We start from the raw sequence: 16,479 nt of genomic DNA, 5'->3' as shown, positions 1-16,479 counted from the left end.
CAGGGCCACTGGGGCCTGGTACTGATCTGCGAGGACGGCGCCAGCTTGGGTAGGGACGGAAGTGGACTGGCGGACGCGCCACGTATCGCTACCCCCTCGTCGCTGCTCGTGCTGCACGGGGAACCTGGTTCCGTGATATCGCTGGTACCGCTGCTGCTGCACTCCCCGCAAGACACAGCAACGCCACTGAAAAATGTTTCAACAATGCTAATTTAAATATTTGCTGACTCGCACACGATTCTCGATACGATCTAATAACACAAATTTCGAGCATACTTCAGTCCATACGTCGCAAGACTGAGTTCCAAACTTTCAATTGGTATCGTTGCGCCATTAACGAGTTAAGGCTCGATTACGTAATTTTCGAATTTTTAGTTTCATCGAAGTTTATTATCAATTTCTGTCGCAGAGATTATATATAATAAATAAAATTGAACATCGTAAATCATAATCGTCATGTATAATCCGATAGTGCCGTTTCGAGAATTGACAAGTGTAAGGTTCGATAAAACACGTTGATAATATAATCTCCGAAACATAATACGCTTTAGTTTTCTTTAGACGGTAGTTCATATCTTACTTTAATAGAAACGTTATCAATAGAAATTCTAAACTGTATGTATCGAGAGGATGTCTCCGAGATGTCGATTCTTACAAGTGTTGGCGATCGGGAAGAGCGTGGTTCGGTGTATACGTACATCAGGTTGAAAGAACGGGTCCGGGAGGTCGGGAACGGCTACCAGGGAAATTGCACGGTTACGGGGTAATGGTATTACAGCAGCGCAAACCTAATTACAGGGTCAGACATTGGCAATTGGCCCAACGTTTGGGAAGGCCGCCAGTGCCACGAGCCGCTCGACTCGTTCATCCTCGTCGGTTCGGTGATTTGCGAGGAACGAAGGAAAGATTGCAGGAACCAGGAGGATTACAATTACAGCCGACCAAGTGTCTCGAAACGCTTCACTTTCTCGGAACGCCTTTCTCACCCGCCCATCGAGCTTCCGACGATTCCTCCAGAGTCTTTTACGATTCTCGAAAAACGCTGCTGCAATCTGGATAAAAGTCTTTCGCGAATCGAGAGCAAAAGCCAAAAGAAACGAATCCGCGAAACAAACTGACCAAGTCGTGGCTCCATTAACGCGTGGCTGGAGCGCGCACGCGAATTCCTGATTAGTTCGCGAAACAGAAAACCTTCTCGGCTCGGTGCGTGCACCTGCGTTACGCGAACGCTATTGCAAAAGCAATCGTATCGCATGCTGGCGCGGTAGTTCACGTTTCGCCGTGAAAAAGAATGCTCGCTGGAACGAAGTTGGCGCTCTGTTCGAGCGAGGATTGAATTTACGCGCGCACGCAACATCGCCGCTGTTCGTGCGGCTGCGAACGAATACCGCCAGTTTCTCTCTTACTCTATTTGCTATCGCCATGGTCGCTTCGTTAGCAATAAATCTACGCAGCCGCGACTTTGAACGCTCTTGTTTTACATCGACGATTAATTTACCGCTGATCAACCGCCTCCTCCTGTTTACGAGGTAATTACAAAGTATATGGTGACTGAGAACGGATCGCAAAGAGATTGCGCACGAGCTCTCTGCAGCTACGGTTTCCTCCCTTCGTACACCTGCCACGCACCCACGATATCGATCATGCCCGATAGTCGATCGAACCTTTTACCAGCTCGCGACTGGTAATTGCATCGCGCTCAAGCGATACCGAACGTGTGCGTAATACACAGTTTGATGCAACGTTAACCAGCCAATTCTATGGTCGTTTTCAATTTTTCCAGCGATAATTTATTTATTTATTTATTTATTTAACAGGCACAAAGCCATTTAGTGGTCTCGATGGAAATAAATGGAACACGATACGGTGACGTTACGATTGTATGCAAACGTATAATCCTGCGTATACACTGTCATTCATATGTAAGTAGATACTTGAAAAAAAGACTTAAATAGGTATGATTGACACCTTCGACAATTGGGTTATGCGCGTATTACTCGCATCGATCGAAACTTCCATTTCTCTTCCTTCTAATAACAAAGAAGTCGTCTGACAGACGCGTTCCTTTCTCTCTTTCCTCTTAACAATACAGAATAAAGGAATGCCCTTTTCATAGCCGAGAAAACTGTCGCTCAGCAAATAGCGCGAGCATAGAGCATCGTTTAAAATCTAAGATCGAATGCAACAACTTTTTCGACAAACACGGAACATCGACGAAAGGTTTGTTGGTTGTTGGTTGAGCGAAGGCGCGGCTACAGTTGCACATAATTCGAGTTAACCGAGATATCGATCGGTTCTGACGGAACTAATGCATTTCGTACTCCAGTTTTACGAGTCGCCGTGCTTATGTCGTCTTACACGACGACAACCTCGAAAACGACTCGAGTCCGAAGAAACGAGTCGAGGATTGCGAGTAGTTGGATGTAGAAACGTAACGACTGTTCGCGTGGTTCGCGTGATTTCTCGTGATTTCGCGCGTCTCGTCGCTGACCAGTGACCGAGACGGCGTAAATTCTCGCGGACGATAAAACGCGATCCTAGCTTCGACGGGGAAGGAGAAAGAGTAGACGAGGCGGGGAAGGAGAACGCGGTTTGCTCGGTCGGCTCGGCTCGGTGCACGTTCGCGATGGTTTTCGCCACGGCGGATATTTTTGGAGGCGCGTTCGTGCCGGCCTGTCGACGTCACCGGAGAAAGAAAGACACTGACCTTTCCACATTACGATTCCTTTCCGACATTGCGTTTACGCAACGACGCGCTCTGCCGGCCGAGGACCGGAGGCCAACCGAGAGAAACGGAGTCGCGCGGTCGTTCGTTAAACTCTCGGCCGGCTGCTGAATGACGGTCATTGTGCCATGAAACTCCTCCTTTTATCGATTCTCGAATCTCCTTCGACTCGAGAGAGCCCTCTTCAACGACCGGTCATCCACGTCGTTCATGATCGTTCTTCTACCTGTATAGTCCCAACCCTAATTCTAACCCATTTCTAGTCGCTACATTCTATCAAAAATCATACTTCCCGCCTATCGAGTGAAAGTTTGCTCAACCGAGAATACTTCGCTATTATTCTAAGCGTTTTGCATTTCGTTTACGATCAATAAAGTACATTTAATAGCTTCGCTTACGATAAAACTGTTTCTTTGAATCTCACACATCCTTTCTACTCTTGGTTATATCGAAATATTCCTTTTTGGTCGTCGTACAGCGACGTTCGAGCGAAACGCCAACAAAAATATACGTATCGCGTCCTTCCGTCATCTTACAAATGAGAACAGCGAAAAGAGCCGCATCTTGTCGCGCAAATGAAACTCCTTGCACGTCGAAATCGTCTATAAACTTGACGATTACGCGTGTCAAAATCTACGAGGGCGACGTCCAACAGTTTCCGACAACAAAATAGAGGAACAGGGAGGAATATAATGAAATTCGTTCTCATCCGAACGATCCAAAGAGCGGCAAGTTTTCGCCAATTTTTCGTGCGAGGCGTATCGCGTGCGATTCTGATCGAGAGATCTACGCAACGATAGGATCGCGAGGCGAAGTTCTCGTGGATCACGCTACGTCGATTATATTGTCCTTACAGGTGGCTCCTCCGCTCGGAGGTGCACCAAGGCTTCGACAACGCTCGCACACATATCCCCGTGTTTCCATCTACCAACCCATTCTCTCCACCTCTCTCTCTCTCCCTCTCTACGAGTATTCACTCCGTTCTCTTATTTTCCTATACACCGTTCCACCAATGTTATCGTCTCTCTTCGTTCGTCTTCGGTCGGTCTTCCTCTGTTGCACTTTTACGTACTATTTACCAGCGAAGTGCACGTTTCACTCTCAGGATCCCTTGTCCACTTTGCCGCCGCTCTTTTCCCTATCTTCGTTCTCCCCCGTTTCGTCTCGGTTTACCGAAACATCTGTTCCTCCTGCGAACAAGATAAACGCGAGTGTTTCATGCATTTTCGCCTTCGACGAAAACGTGGAAACACTCACGCGGCCTGTTGGCTCTTCGGGTTCTGTCAATTTCTCGATCCTTCCTTCTCTCTCGCTTATGCGATCGAGCACCGAAGCCAATGGCAGCGCGTGAAAAGATTTTCAAAACAACGGCGCTCGTGTCGCTTGACACCATTCGCAGCACCATTTATGGAGTTCCTTTTGACAAGACAAAGCCTTTTGTATATGTACACATACCTTTCACGAATTCCACAGGAACCATAGAACCGAGCGATTCTTTGTACAGAATAGTTCAAAAGTCGACCGTCCATGGTTACAGAAAGTAATAAGACAATTTCCGCTACAAGTTTTCTCCGTCGTTGCCCACTTATCAGAGAATTCATTCGGCCACTCCACCATTCTTTCCGCCCTTTCATCCTTCCAGCCTGAGGAACACCGTCGTTCCCTCCCGCCGCGTATCCACTCGTTTAGCCTTTCTCTCTCGCGTTCCTTAATTCCCTGTGTGTCGTGGCCCCTCGCACGTAGCTCGTCACCCCTAAAGCTTATCCGATATCTTCGTCACAGAAGCATCGCCTCTCGCTCTCTTTCGTGCTAAATAACTGCATCCCTCTCTAGTCCGCCTCCGCGCGTCTCTCGGACCCAAATTCTGTCCCGTTCCCTATCGTGCCTCTTCACCGACGTCCTCGTCCTGCTCTGGCCTCTTAGAATTCCGCTTCGTGCCTCTCTATCCCTCTTCGGGAAATCCATCCTTCTAATTCCTCCGCGTCCTTCGCTCTCTCCCTTTCTCGAGCCTTCTATCGTTGGCTTTCTCGCTCTCCTTTCTTCACCTCTCTCTCTCTCTCTCTCTCTCTTTCTCTCTTCATCAAACGTTCCTCTCTCGCTACTCACTCTCGCTAGCCTCGCGATCGACGCGTCCCTTTCTCTCTTTGCTCTTATCCCTCTCGCACCCTCAGGATTCATTCCTCTCTTTCTCACTCGCGCGAAGAGCTGGAAGTATCTTCTTCTCTGTTGTCCAGGTCGGTGCGCGTTCCTCCTCGACTCAGCTTTCCCTCTCTGTCCTGCCCTCAGACACTGCCTCTTCTTTATCAGCAGGCTCCACCAGCACCGACTAGCGATGGGAATGACGCTCTCGCATGCAGCTTTGTTTCGATCGATTACGATTTTTCTTTTACGTTAGCGGATAGACGATAATTTTTATTTGCAACGTTACGACGACGGTCGGAATTTAAAACCGCGCGGAGATCTTTGCTCGGTCGAATACGGCGCAAACTTACCGAGACACGGATGATCCGCTGCTAAAAGCTCAACGAAATATCACCGATCGGGAAAGATATTTCTTTGCCAACTATCGCTACGTCGCTTTCGACGTCTTCGCGGATCCTTACGAATCTCTCCATACTGTCTTTAACTATGTCTGCGGTTTGTTTATAGCTTTTGGCGTGTGTAAAATTATTCTTTAATAATTTAGCTGGAGTTGCAATGTATCGAGGTCGTCGAACAAGGCCAAAAGATAATCATGCATTCTCGACGTCTGTTTGGTCGAAGGTTTCCGAACCTTATTTGTATCGGTCCCATCGCTAGCGCATGCGCGCGCACGTACACAAACACACACGTTCCTCTATCTATCTCTGTCGGTGGCAGGTCGGGAAAATGGTATTCGCACGAATGTCTCCTTCCTTGTCTCTACCGAGGACTCGCTATCTTTCCTCGTTGAACCTACGACGGCGGAAATGCATGCTCACCTAAATACCTCGAGTTATATTCACAACTAGAACCGACGATGCAGACAAGCAACGACACCACGACTGCTTGCTCCTAGATCGAAAACGTTTTCCAAAACGTGCACGTTTTCAAATATCGTTCCCTTTCCCCTGTACGTACAACCTCCTCTCTTTCAATAAAAATGAACAGAGCTACGGTAGAAAATATCTTGTCGAATAAAACGCTAATGTTTAGAAATAGTTTCGACGAATAGAGAAACGTACACCGTAATTCTCATAAGCGTAGAACTACCATAATATTTGCAATTCTTGCACGGCTACGAGATACAACGCGATAAAATCCGATTAGAAGTCTGCTAAATCGAACAATCAGATTTATAAAAGTTAATGCTAGAATTTTTGTACAATAAAATATTCTGTTACGCCGGTTCTCTAGTTACGAAACGAGGCCAAATTAGTTTTCTGCTCTTTCCCTTTTTCCAATGAAAGGAATCTATACCTTCTTGAGGTGGGAAAGATAAATTGCTTCTCGATACGGTTTCGAACGTGAGATGATATAACTTCGTTCCATATTACATAAACACGTAAGAATATACGACACTGGCGTATAAAAATCGAAAGTTACGAGACGCGGTGTATTATTCAACAATACAGCAGCTGCATCTCGGTCGAAGATCTCCTATTCCAGGAAAAGGTCAACCCTGGACGACAGACTCGTCGGCCATCTTGACAGACACCCCCGCCATTCGACAATTTCTTCTTTGTCCCAAACTATACGATGGGAACAGCCGTCGCGTCGGTCGATTCCCGTCAATTTCGTTAAATTTTTCATTGAAATACCGGTAAAAGCTCTTCTCGAACCCCTCGATAATCCTGTATAGATTTTCCCCCGACATTGGGTTCGCCATCCTTCAAATACGAGAAATCCGATCTTTGTAGTCGAAAAAGGGTGCAAGGTGGAGATATTTGACGCGTACTTAAATTTTTATGCGCCCGTAAGACCTCTGAGATACTCGCAACCGTTCCTCTTGTATTAATATTCGCAATTTGTTCCGTTCTAGTAATCGAGACCTAATTGATCATGTATCTGATATCGTAAAGTGTAAATGAATAATATAATATTACGGACTATAATACGTTAAAGACCCGGCATATACCGATACACAGAAGTTGCAAGATATTTGTCGCGAGCGTACGTTAATTGATAATTATTAAACCTCGATATTCGCTGAGATCAGAGACTTTTAACTCCGATTATATATCGAAAACGACTACCGCCGTGTAATTCATTTTCCACCAAGTGTATGTTGCCAATAAACGTTTTGCAACTCCTATACTCTTACACCGGTTTCAAATTCTACCGATATAATCGAATTAAATTTGCAACGCGCTTAACGTATTCACAAAAATGTTGTGCGCTGGGTATTGGAATAATTTCGTGAGTCAAATGTGCGAAGAAAAATAAATACGAAGTAGCATAAAACTCGAAAGATAATTTTGGTCGAAGGCTGACGTGTCAGGGATGGATGTTCGATGGCCAGCAGCGTTGCATAACTGACCTACGCCCAATCCGCTGATCCTCGGTACGGTCACGCGAACGCACGCACAATACCGACACACGCGCTCTCTGTCCCTCCGCTCTAACGTTACGAAAGCGCGGAAGGGTGCGGTAGGGTTCCTATAAGTTCGTAGGTTACCCTATTACGTAATTTTCCCCGAGTAAAAAATCCCTTTGGGGAAAGGCAGCTCTCCACCAAGAAATCTCTACCGTCGATGGAGATAAAAGTTGACGAGAAACATAGAAAATTTATGAAGCGATCATTGACCCCGACTCTGAAATCCTCGTTTCCGAGGAACGCTTGGGGAAGGACCGAGTCTATCGACAACCCTTTCGCAGGATTATTAGGGTTGGAAGGGTTGCGACCTACGATCCATCCCGAGGCAGTAACTCTGGCAGATTCTTGAGGCATCGAGAAAAATTGCAGAGGGTTGTAGAGAAATTTAACAACGGCGAAATTAATACCGGCGAGCAAACTGGCTTCGCGAAACTTCCGCTAACTTGGCGGGGTCAAGGTTCGACGCGCCAGTCGACCAAGTTTAAAAATAACCAACCGTAGCAGTTGACTCTCGTACAACTTTCCCATGCCAAACTTAGGAGAAAAACGTCTATTTCTTGTTCCCTGTATATCGTATAGTAACTGAATATAGTACACAGTGGCGAATTGAATCTTTGAGAAGCAAAATTCGCGCAACTCCATCTCCTATTGATTTCTTAATTTCATTAGAAAAGCGCGTGTTTAACGCTCAGTTGTCGAGAAACGAGTGACTTACGTGCTTCCATAAATTCATTCGTCGCAAGAAGATGACATAAACGATACTAAGTTGCGAAGTAAAGTTAAAAAGCAGCGTTTGCCGCTGTCTTCTCTGAGATCTTTTTTCTAACAATCATCGACGAGGGTGATGTACATTCGGGTTTACAGATTTAGGTAAACGAGCTCGTGAACTAATTTGAAGTAACAGTTTGGCGTAAAATATCAACGATCGTAACGGATGAAATCGAAGTAGCTAATGAAGTAACTATTCAAATGATAATGACCGGTTATAACGCGGACAGAGCCGACGTAATTTTAACTAGCGACGTTTGAATACTGGTTCAACAGCTGGCCGCTTTGAAAACAATCTGCTGCCCGCGGAGGGTAATTTAGCCGTCATTATTGCGACCAATAAACAACGATCCTGGCATCCCAACGATACCTCCGGCTCTGGCTCGAGTGGACGGTGCTTGAGCGGATATTTCAACGCTCCGCCAGAATATAATATCGCGCGAGGGCTTCACGGAGACTCTAGCTCCAACTTCACCGTTCAAAGGAAAATGTTTGCCCTTTGAATCGTTACCGAATCGGTCATTAGCCAGTCGCTGCTCTCCATCGACGACGAAACGCAACCGAATCGCTGTGTACTCGGTGCTTGGCTCGTGGGAAAGGAGAGGGTCGATAGCAGTGTCGGATTGAACGGTTGTTTTAATTGCCCGTTTAACCGACTACAGTCGCGACTAATCGAATCTGACGCTCCAAACCAGATTTACGACGGTGTTTCGTCTTGATCGATGGATGTCGTGTTATTCCAAGTTGGAAGGTACTAGCTTCTGGTTTCTAGAAACGTTTCAATGAATCGCGTCGTTAACAGTTTCCGAGAAAAAGGTAGTTTATTCTAGACGTTCTGACAGCCATAAATCATTAGGAATTTGCGGTTAACATTTATTCGGGCAACCAACGTTCTGTAACTATCGTGGCGTTATCGTGTACGAAACTTTGTCCCTTTAAATATAATTTTGACGCTAGAATTAGCGGTCTGTAATGGACTGTAATAAGTATTTTATACAGAGATAGTTATAATTCTCGCGTAAGCGATCAAAAATTAATGAGATCAACTTGAAAATTAATGAAATCAATTAGTAGGTGTAAAAACTTTCCCTGTTACTCGTACTTGTAACGAACAGTCGATGACAATTAAACCATCTTCCTTGTTCCTCCATACCATATTAATCTTTTGAGCGAGTTACGTTTCTTCCAAAGAGCCTGTGAACGTATTAATAGGTCCTACAGCATCGTTTCGCATTTACCGTTCCTTTTACTTCGCCGAATAGCGTATTTCCATTTGGTCGTTGGCAAACGAGTACCCTCGACAGCTCGTAATTTTCCCACGTTAAAAAGAAAGTGTTGTCAGGACGACTCGAGATTAGGCTAACGAAGTTTTGCATGGACAATCAAAGTCGGCAGACGCGACTTTCTGACCCAAGTTTACGATTATGTTAGTCAATTACGTCCCATGCTCCGCGAAACTACCGAATAAGAACAGAGAAAAAAAGATAGCAAGAACCACACAGCGACCAACGATTATCGTCGAATCGTCGTCCGTTGAAAGGATACAGCGACCAATTTAATTCGATAAATTAATTTGCGCCATCCGCAAATTCGCAGTTTCTTGTAATTATTATAAAGATACTCGTATCTTTGTTAGTTGGTCGAACGACCGCGATGATAATCGAGCAACGTGAGTGGGAAGAGTGGAAGAATCGAGCGGCTGTTTCCCACGAAAGGCGAATTCTTTAAATTTCATCAAATCAGAAATATATATCGGGGAAACACTTTCTGAGAAAGTGATATCGAGCCAAAGAATATTATCGATGATATCCATAATCCTTTGGCAAGGCTTAGGTATGCACCTTTCTCTACAGAATCCGTGATAAGACAAACCGCTTTTATAGATGAACAATATTCTACTGAAGTGTAGATAAAGAAAAGGAGAATATTTACGTAGTAAAAAAACAATCAAAATCGTAAGCCGAAATTATTTTTCGCCGGTGAGACGGCCGTTTTCAAACACTGCGCGCCACGGAGTAATATTAGTCGGCAGAGGTCGTCGACACGGATTACACCTCCCGTTTCGAGCTTACTTTCGCCATCGTTTCGCCGGTTATGTTACTCACAAAGCGGTCCACATTTAGTGATCTCTAAATTATTCTCGACTTCCTCGACAGTCACTGTCGGAGGCATCGCACGTAACAATCGAAACCTGCCAGTTTAGCGGCTGCATCAGTGTCTTTCCATTCGTCCCTTTGTTGCCTCGCGAATATCCTAACGACGTTACGCGTCCCTAATAATCTAACGTTTCCACGAAGACCATCTTCGTTGAGCGCCGAAATTTCCGGAAATTCAATCACGCCACACTGATGGCGCCTGAGAAGAGATTCCAGGAAGATCGGAATAGCTGAAAGGAATCGACGGTTTCCATTTGTAAGCGGCGAGTTTATCAGACTCTGCCCTTTCTGGCAAACCGACAACGGTGCATCGCTTCGCGTTTAATTAGACCTGCGATCGTAATTGACCAAGGTTTGCGTAACGCGTTATCGACTGCTTAGCGAGCAAACTGACTGGCTGACGTGCGTGTGCATAGGAGAAGAACTTTGAGAACAGCAACAAAAGCACCGGCTCGAGAAATCGAAGGAAAACAAGAGGCTCGCGTGCGTTCCGAGTGACGTGGCGCTTAACGCTTCCTGAATGCTTCGATTTCGTTCTTCGAGAACGGAAACTGGCTAACGAGAACGAAAGGTAGCAATAAAAGCAACGTATTCTCGATGGGAAGGATATAGCGTGATCGTAAATCCAAGTATTAGCAGGACATCCTAATTGATCTAGCTGGCTGGGTAGCGTGCGAGCATCTTTATCCACAGGTCTTAACAGTTGTCACACAAATTAGAAAAGTTTCAGCGTCGATCGTTTTCCATTACGAGTATCGATCGACTCTGTGAATTTAAAAAGTACAGGAGAGAAAATGTTGTTACGAACACCGTTTTTAAAATTCATCCTATAGTCTGTGTCATCACGCTGCGGCGAATGAAGTTATGGAAGCAAGTTATTCGTTTCTTGCGAACTGAATATTAATCCTCTACTTGAGAATAGAATATTAATCGCGTAGGTCGAGAATCGAATATCAATCGCGTAAATACGTCTGTAACGAAATTAAGGAATTAACAAAACAAATCTAATCGATCGTTGACGACAGAATGCAATTTAATGGGTGCTATTAACTTCTAAGAAAGGACGCTTTACATGCAGCAATTTAATCTTTTCGATCGATCCTGTTTCGACTCGGACGTGCTCGCGACACGATCGAGCCTATCGTTAGTCGCATCGACATCTGCATCAACGTCACGGTCGTTGTTGCATACGGATCGTAGAATCTGCTACTTGGTATTCGCCATGATATTCCAGCCTTAGCCACTCGCTTCGACACGCTCCTCTCTGTCTCCCTATACTTAGAACCGAGTCTGTGCCTCTTGTTCTTCTCTCTTTTTCTCTCTCTCTCTCCAACGAGAGACTATATCAAAAGTCTGGTCGTCCTTCTCCTTCTGCCTCTCTGGAACGAGCAGTCGCGCGAATTCATTTCCTTCTGGCTCGTTCAAAAGAACTACCTAGCTCGACTTTTGGGAACAAGAAAGGTCCCGCGCGCGCTCGCTCGCTCGTCGAACCGAAGCGACACAGCTCGTCGATCCTCGTTTTTCCAATCCTCGTAACCCTCTTCTCGTCTCGTCTCATCTCATCTCATCTCATCTCCACCCCTTTCGCAATGGCCGTCCGAACAAAGTCGCAGGTTTTACCCGAAATAATGCGCTACTCTTTGATTGCGCTTGATATTCCCGACTCCTTTCGTTTTCGATTTAAATGGCAAGAGAGCGTTTACAAAGACCCGTGGCAATCCTCCTCTCTGCCTTCTTCCTTTCTCTCTTTTCTTCCTCGTCTCGAGAACAATCGACGCGATCAATTAATTCGCCACGATGAGAGAGCAATCGTCTCTCGAGGATCGAACGACTATTACCTTTGCGACTCGCTTATCCGTTCGTTTCTTCGTTTACTTATTCATGCGAGCGGAGAAACTCTTTTGGTTCGAGATCGTCGAACGATCCGACACGAAAGCAGGACGACGAGGCAGAGAGTGGTGAGCCAGACGTAAGCCCGGCAAGGAAGAATTAGTCGTGTAATGGTTTCAACAACGGAGGTACGAGAGCAAGTGCACGAACGAAATATTAGACACGAATGGCTCGCTCAAAACGCTTTGGCTGATCTTCTATCGAGGACGTCCCAGCGATCGTGATGTAATCGGCAACACGATGATTCTGCGTGGAAACAGCGAATTAGAAATATGGAACAACGTTAATTCCTACGACGAGTCGTCTTCGAGAAAATTGATCTTCACGTTTTATCAAGCGTACTTGAATATCGCATTGGATAAAAGTGAATAAATCGATAGGATTTTATTCGCAGCTGGAGGACAATTCAAATCATGTTGTTGGTTTGCCTTGGAGTAGCAATATCGTTAGGATACACGTAATATAATAATAAATAAACTCCGGGAAAAACAATGTCGCCATCGGCGATCTTATTAGCGATTTACACTGTCTTCAGTGAATCTGTTAGTATCTGTATTAATTTATTTATCATTTTAAATATACTCGTTAGCGAGTTATCTCGTTATTCGAATAAACCAACCATCCTCTACAGTGACCAACCATCCTCTGCATATTCTTCGCGTGCAAATAACTCGAAGAGAGCATAGAACTTCTACAATTACAATTTTCTTGGTAGAACGCTTCGTTTTTGGAAAAATAGAATCGAAAGATTTACCCAGTACACGTGTATCAGACCGATTCTTAACTCAACGCGTTAGAAAAATTTCATTCCACGTTTTCGACGTGTCTACCTATGCACGCGAAATCATCGCCTACAGTTACACGATACAACGACGTTTAACTACTCGCCGAGTTATCGCCGTCGTTTAACGATTTATCCATTTTACAGCTGCTTTCCTATTCATTAAGCAAGTTGTATCTGCTTATTCGCTGATAGCCGACCATTTCATACCTAACGACGTTGATTAGTTTTTAATCTCGAGGCTCTGACGCGCCATTTTCACGGTGTCTGTAAACTGGATACAGCGACAGATCGTTTCACCGCTCATCGCATTCAGCAGCCATCGAGACGCTTTACGATCCAACGTTACGACGCTGGTCGCTCGTAATAATGCAAAGATACTTTGCCTTTGGATTTCTTTCGACCAGAACCTCTCTCGAATTGCGTAAGACACGTTGGCGGACCGGCGTGTGAAACGACGCTTTAACCCTGCGTGATAAACGATGTAACGCGACGTCAACGAGATATACCGTAAGTTGGGGCCGACACTCTTGTTCCGATGCCAAGCGGGAACGCGGGCATCCGTGAAATATTCCAACGCGTTTATTCGCTCCGAGTCGAACGAGAAAACGCCAAGAGAAACAGAACAACACCACGCACAGTGTTTCAGAACTGACCGGGGAAAACTTATAATTCTGATCATTTCGTACTACTTAATTGAGTTTTCCGAGTTTCTACGTACGTTCGATATAGATCCTCGACCCATATACAAATTTTCAGCAACGTGGAAATAAATTTTGAATTTCGGGTCTGCTCAGAAGAAGCAGACTGCAACGTGCACGAAACGCTGACCCAAAATACAAGTATAAAGCGTAAAATCAAAACCCGATTGTTTGTCCCGGAATATCAATATCGAAGAGAATGCGAGAACGATTTAGGGAACATCGTTAGAAAAAAGCGCGCAAATACGATGCAACATGTTGGAAAAATTAAGCGTTTGTACCGTAGCTGCCAGAATGAAAGGAACGGAATTCGCGTGGCAGTCAACGTGTTAAGCGCACAATGCAACAAAGCAACAAAGTAAACGTCGTCTCATAGACGCGTATTAGACACGTTGATGCACGCTTCCATGCAGCGTTCGTTGCAAAGTTATGTGCACCTGTCCACGAAACAACAGCGAAATGTTCTCGTCGTTACGTTACGTGTTTTCTTGACGACTAATGTTAACACTGTCAGTAGCGACGCATACGCGTCCGTCGCAGCAATAAACGAATGTAGTGATATAGCACGAAGGCGTCTTCTTTATTGCTCGACGTATTAAATAACGAGACAAAATGTGTCTTACTGTACGCTTCGCCGATTGAATACAGGCGTAGACGTGTCTTTGCGTCTAACAGACTACGCTTACGCCTCTTTCAAGCCACCTTTCATGGCCAATGCGACTAAAAATGCATTCTTCTTTGAACGTTTAACGTTGCCGTCAGTAACCTCGTAGTTTATACGGACTGAAAAGAGTTCAAAGAGTCGAATCTCAAATACACCGTGGATAGTACGCGCTTAATATTTATAAATAGTGGAAAAAGTTGAGAAATGAAAATAAAGCAACTTACGTATCGTCCCGAAAATACAAATATTAAAAGCGCGAAAAAGAAATATCGCGCGCGATGAGGTTTTTCGTATTCGGTCGTTTAAAATTTTAAAACGCTCTACGCGACGTCCCTTTTCCTCGGCCTTCTTCTACCAATAATCTACCGGGAAAACGTTGAAATTCGAAACTCCATTCTTATCTGGCCCCCTCGCTTTTTTCCCTCTTTTTTCACGATAATAAATCGCGAGGCTTGATCCGATATATAGCTGACCCTTGACACCAACCCCATCGAGCCTTTCCTCCGAAGGGAAATCGGAATACGTCTGGGGAACAGCGACTTGATATTCCAAGTGAAGCAAAGCAACGAGAATAACCACGTTAATGAAGTGCTTCGCATTACGCGCAGTCAAATGACTTACGTACGCGAGAGGACACGAGAGAACCGCTCGCAAGGATATTTCACATCAAATAAAACAAGAGATTTATATCGACGAAGACGTTCCGAGCTCATTGAATTCGTGTAACTCGATTAATCCGAGTCAGGCTTATCGTTTTAACTTTCCGAGATTTTCATCTGTGATCTGTTATTCTCTCGTAATCTTACCGTAGATGATGGGAAAAAGATGGACGAGGAAGGAAAGAGCCGCGGGCCAGAAACAATTTTATTACGTTTATCTCCTAATAAAGATCGGTTGTTACGGCATCGAACGTTGCATCAGGTAAATCTGTATCGATATCGATAAGGATACTTATCTGAATGCCACAATTTCACCATGAATATCGATTATATTTATCGTTAGAGCATACAGCGATTATTATCACCATCTATTACACGTTCTAAACCCGTTTTCATCATCTTCTGATCGTTCCACGCTTACGAGTACATGGTTTCCCGCTTTTCATCTCGTTAGTTTCGAACGAGAAACGAACGGATGTGGCACGCGATATTTATAGAATTATTACAGTTGATTTATACAGATTATTTCCTGTATTTTAAGACGCGCACTTATCAGCCAACATGTTCTTCCACGGTACTTGCAAGAGCTTTGCAAATATTTTATGACAACTATACGATACTCTGATGAACGCTGCTTCTAACTAGCCTACGCATATTTGTCGAGGACGATCGAACGAGTTGCGATATTTGGTGCCGTGACGAGTGCATATTTGGTATAGTCAGTATATTTAAAAATTGTTCGTAGTACAGAGTTCATCGTACTAAGTTCGCTAAGTGTTGCTCATTATGCGTACGAGTACGTTCGCTCGATCATAATCGCTCTATGATCGCTAGATACTCGCTAACTAATAGATTCGTTCTGAAGACTGATTGCTGATTACTCGTTACTGATCGCCTAACTGATCGCTGATATAAGAATACTCCAGATTGATTGTCTTAACGCTTGTATTCATTTACTTATCGGTCGGGGGAGTACAGGAAAGTCTAAATTCAACTTCGATCGACGGTTGCACATAGCGGCGACACTGTTTTGTCCGGAATTTGTTACGTCATTTGGTACGTCAAGACGGTGTCAATGTCCCAAGGCAAAACAACGCCAGTCGCTCTCAATTCGTATCGTCCTCAGACTCGTGTGCAGCTACATATTTATATAAATTCACAGCTTGCGAACAAGCAGATATTTGTCTTCTCCGCTAAATACCGTAATCGATGTTATACTTCGAACGTTCTCTAACGACATATCTCGTCGCGTTACGATCGTTCTATGCATATCGAATATTCCGTGCGTCTCTTTCAATTCTCCGCAAACGTACGAACGTGCGTGGTTTATTTATAACAAGCTCTCTATCGCATGCAGTACCGCGTAGAAATATTTCTTAAAAATACGATCAAATACCGTTACGAGATTTCTATCGCATATGGCTGATAACTTTTGCACCGTCCGTAGGCTGCCGTACACGTTCCATGCGCACGTTCGCCAACAGAATGCAACAAAATAACAAACGATCGATAAACCGTTGGCGAAATAAGCAGCGGGCGTCCTTTCAAAATTCCAAACTCCTGCAATTTTCTTCTTCTTC

The 16,479-nt window shown here is 44.7% G+C and overlaps 1 protein-coding gene across 1 annotated transcript in view; it reads right to left on the bottom strand.

Annotated features, from left to right (window-relative positions):
* LOC100743267 overlaps positions 1-16,479 on the bottom strand; it is a 153,454-nt gene that overhangs the window by 13,171 nt on the left and 123,804 nt on the right. Inside the window, exon 2 of the mRNA XM_012387253.3 lies at positions 1-186. Within this exon, the coding sequence (XP_012242676.1) occupies positions 1-186 (186 nt within the window). The remainder of the gene's footprint in view (positions 187-16,479) is intronic.

The sequence above is a fragment of the Bombus impatiens genome, unplaced genomic scaffold (assembly GCF_000188095.3).
Source record: "Bombus impatiens unplaced genomic scaffold, BIMP_2.2 scf_0463, whole genome shotgun sequence".
NCBI classification, from domain to species: domain Eukaryota; kingdom Metazoa; phylum Arthropoda; class Insecta; order Hymenoptera; family Apidae; genus Bombus; species Bombus impatiens.
This window is presented reverse-complemented; position numbering and strand designations above follow the sequence as displayed.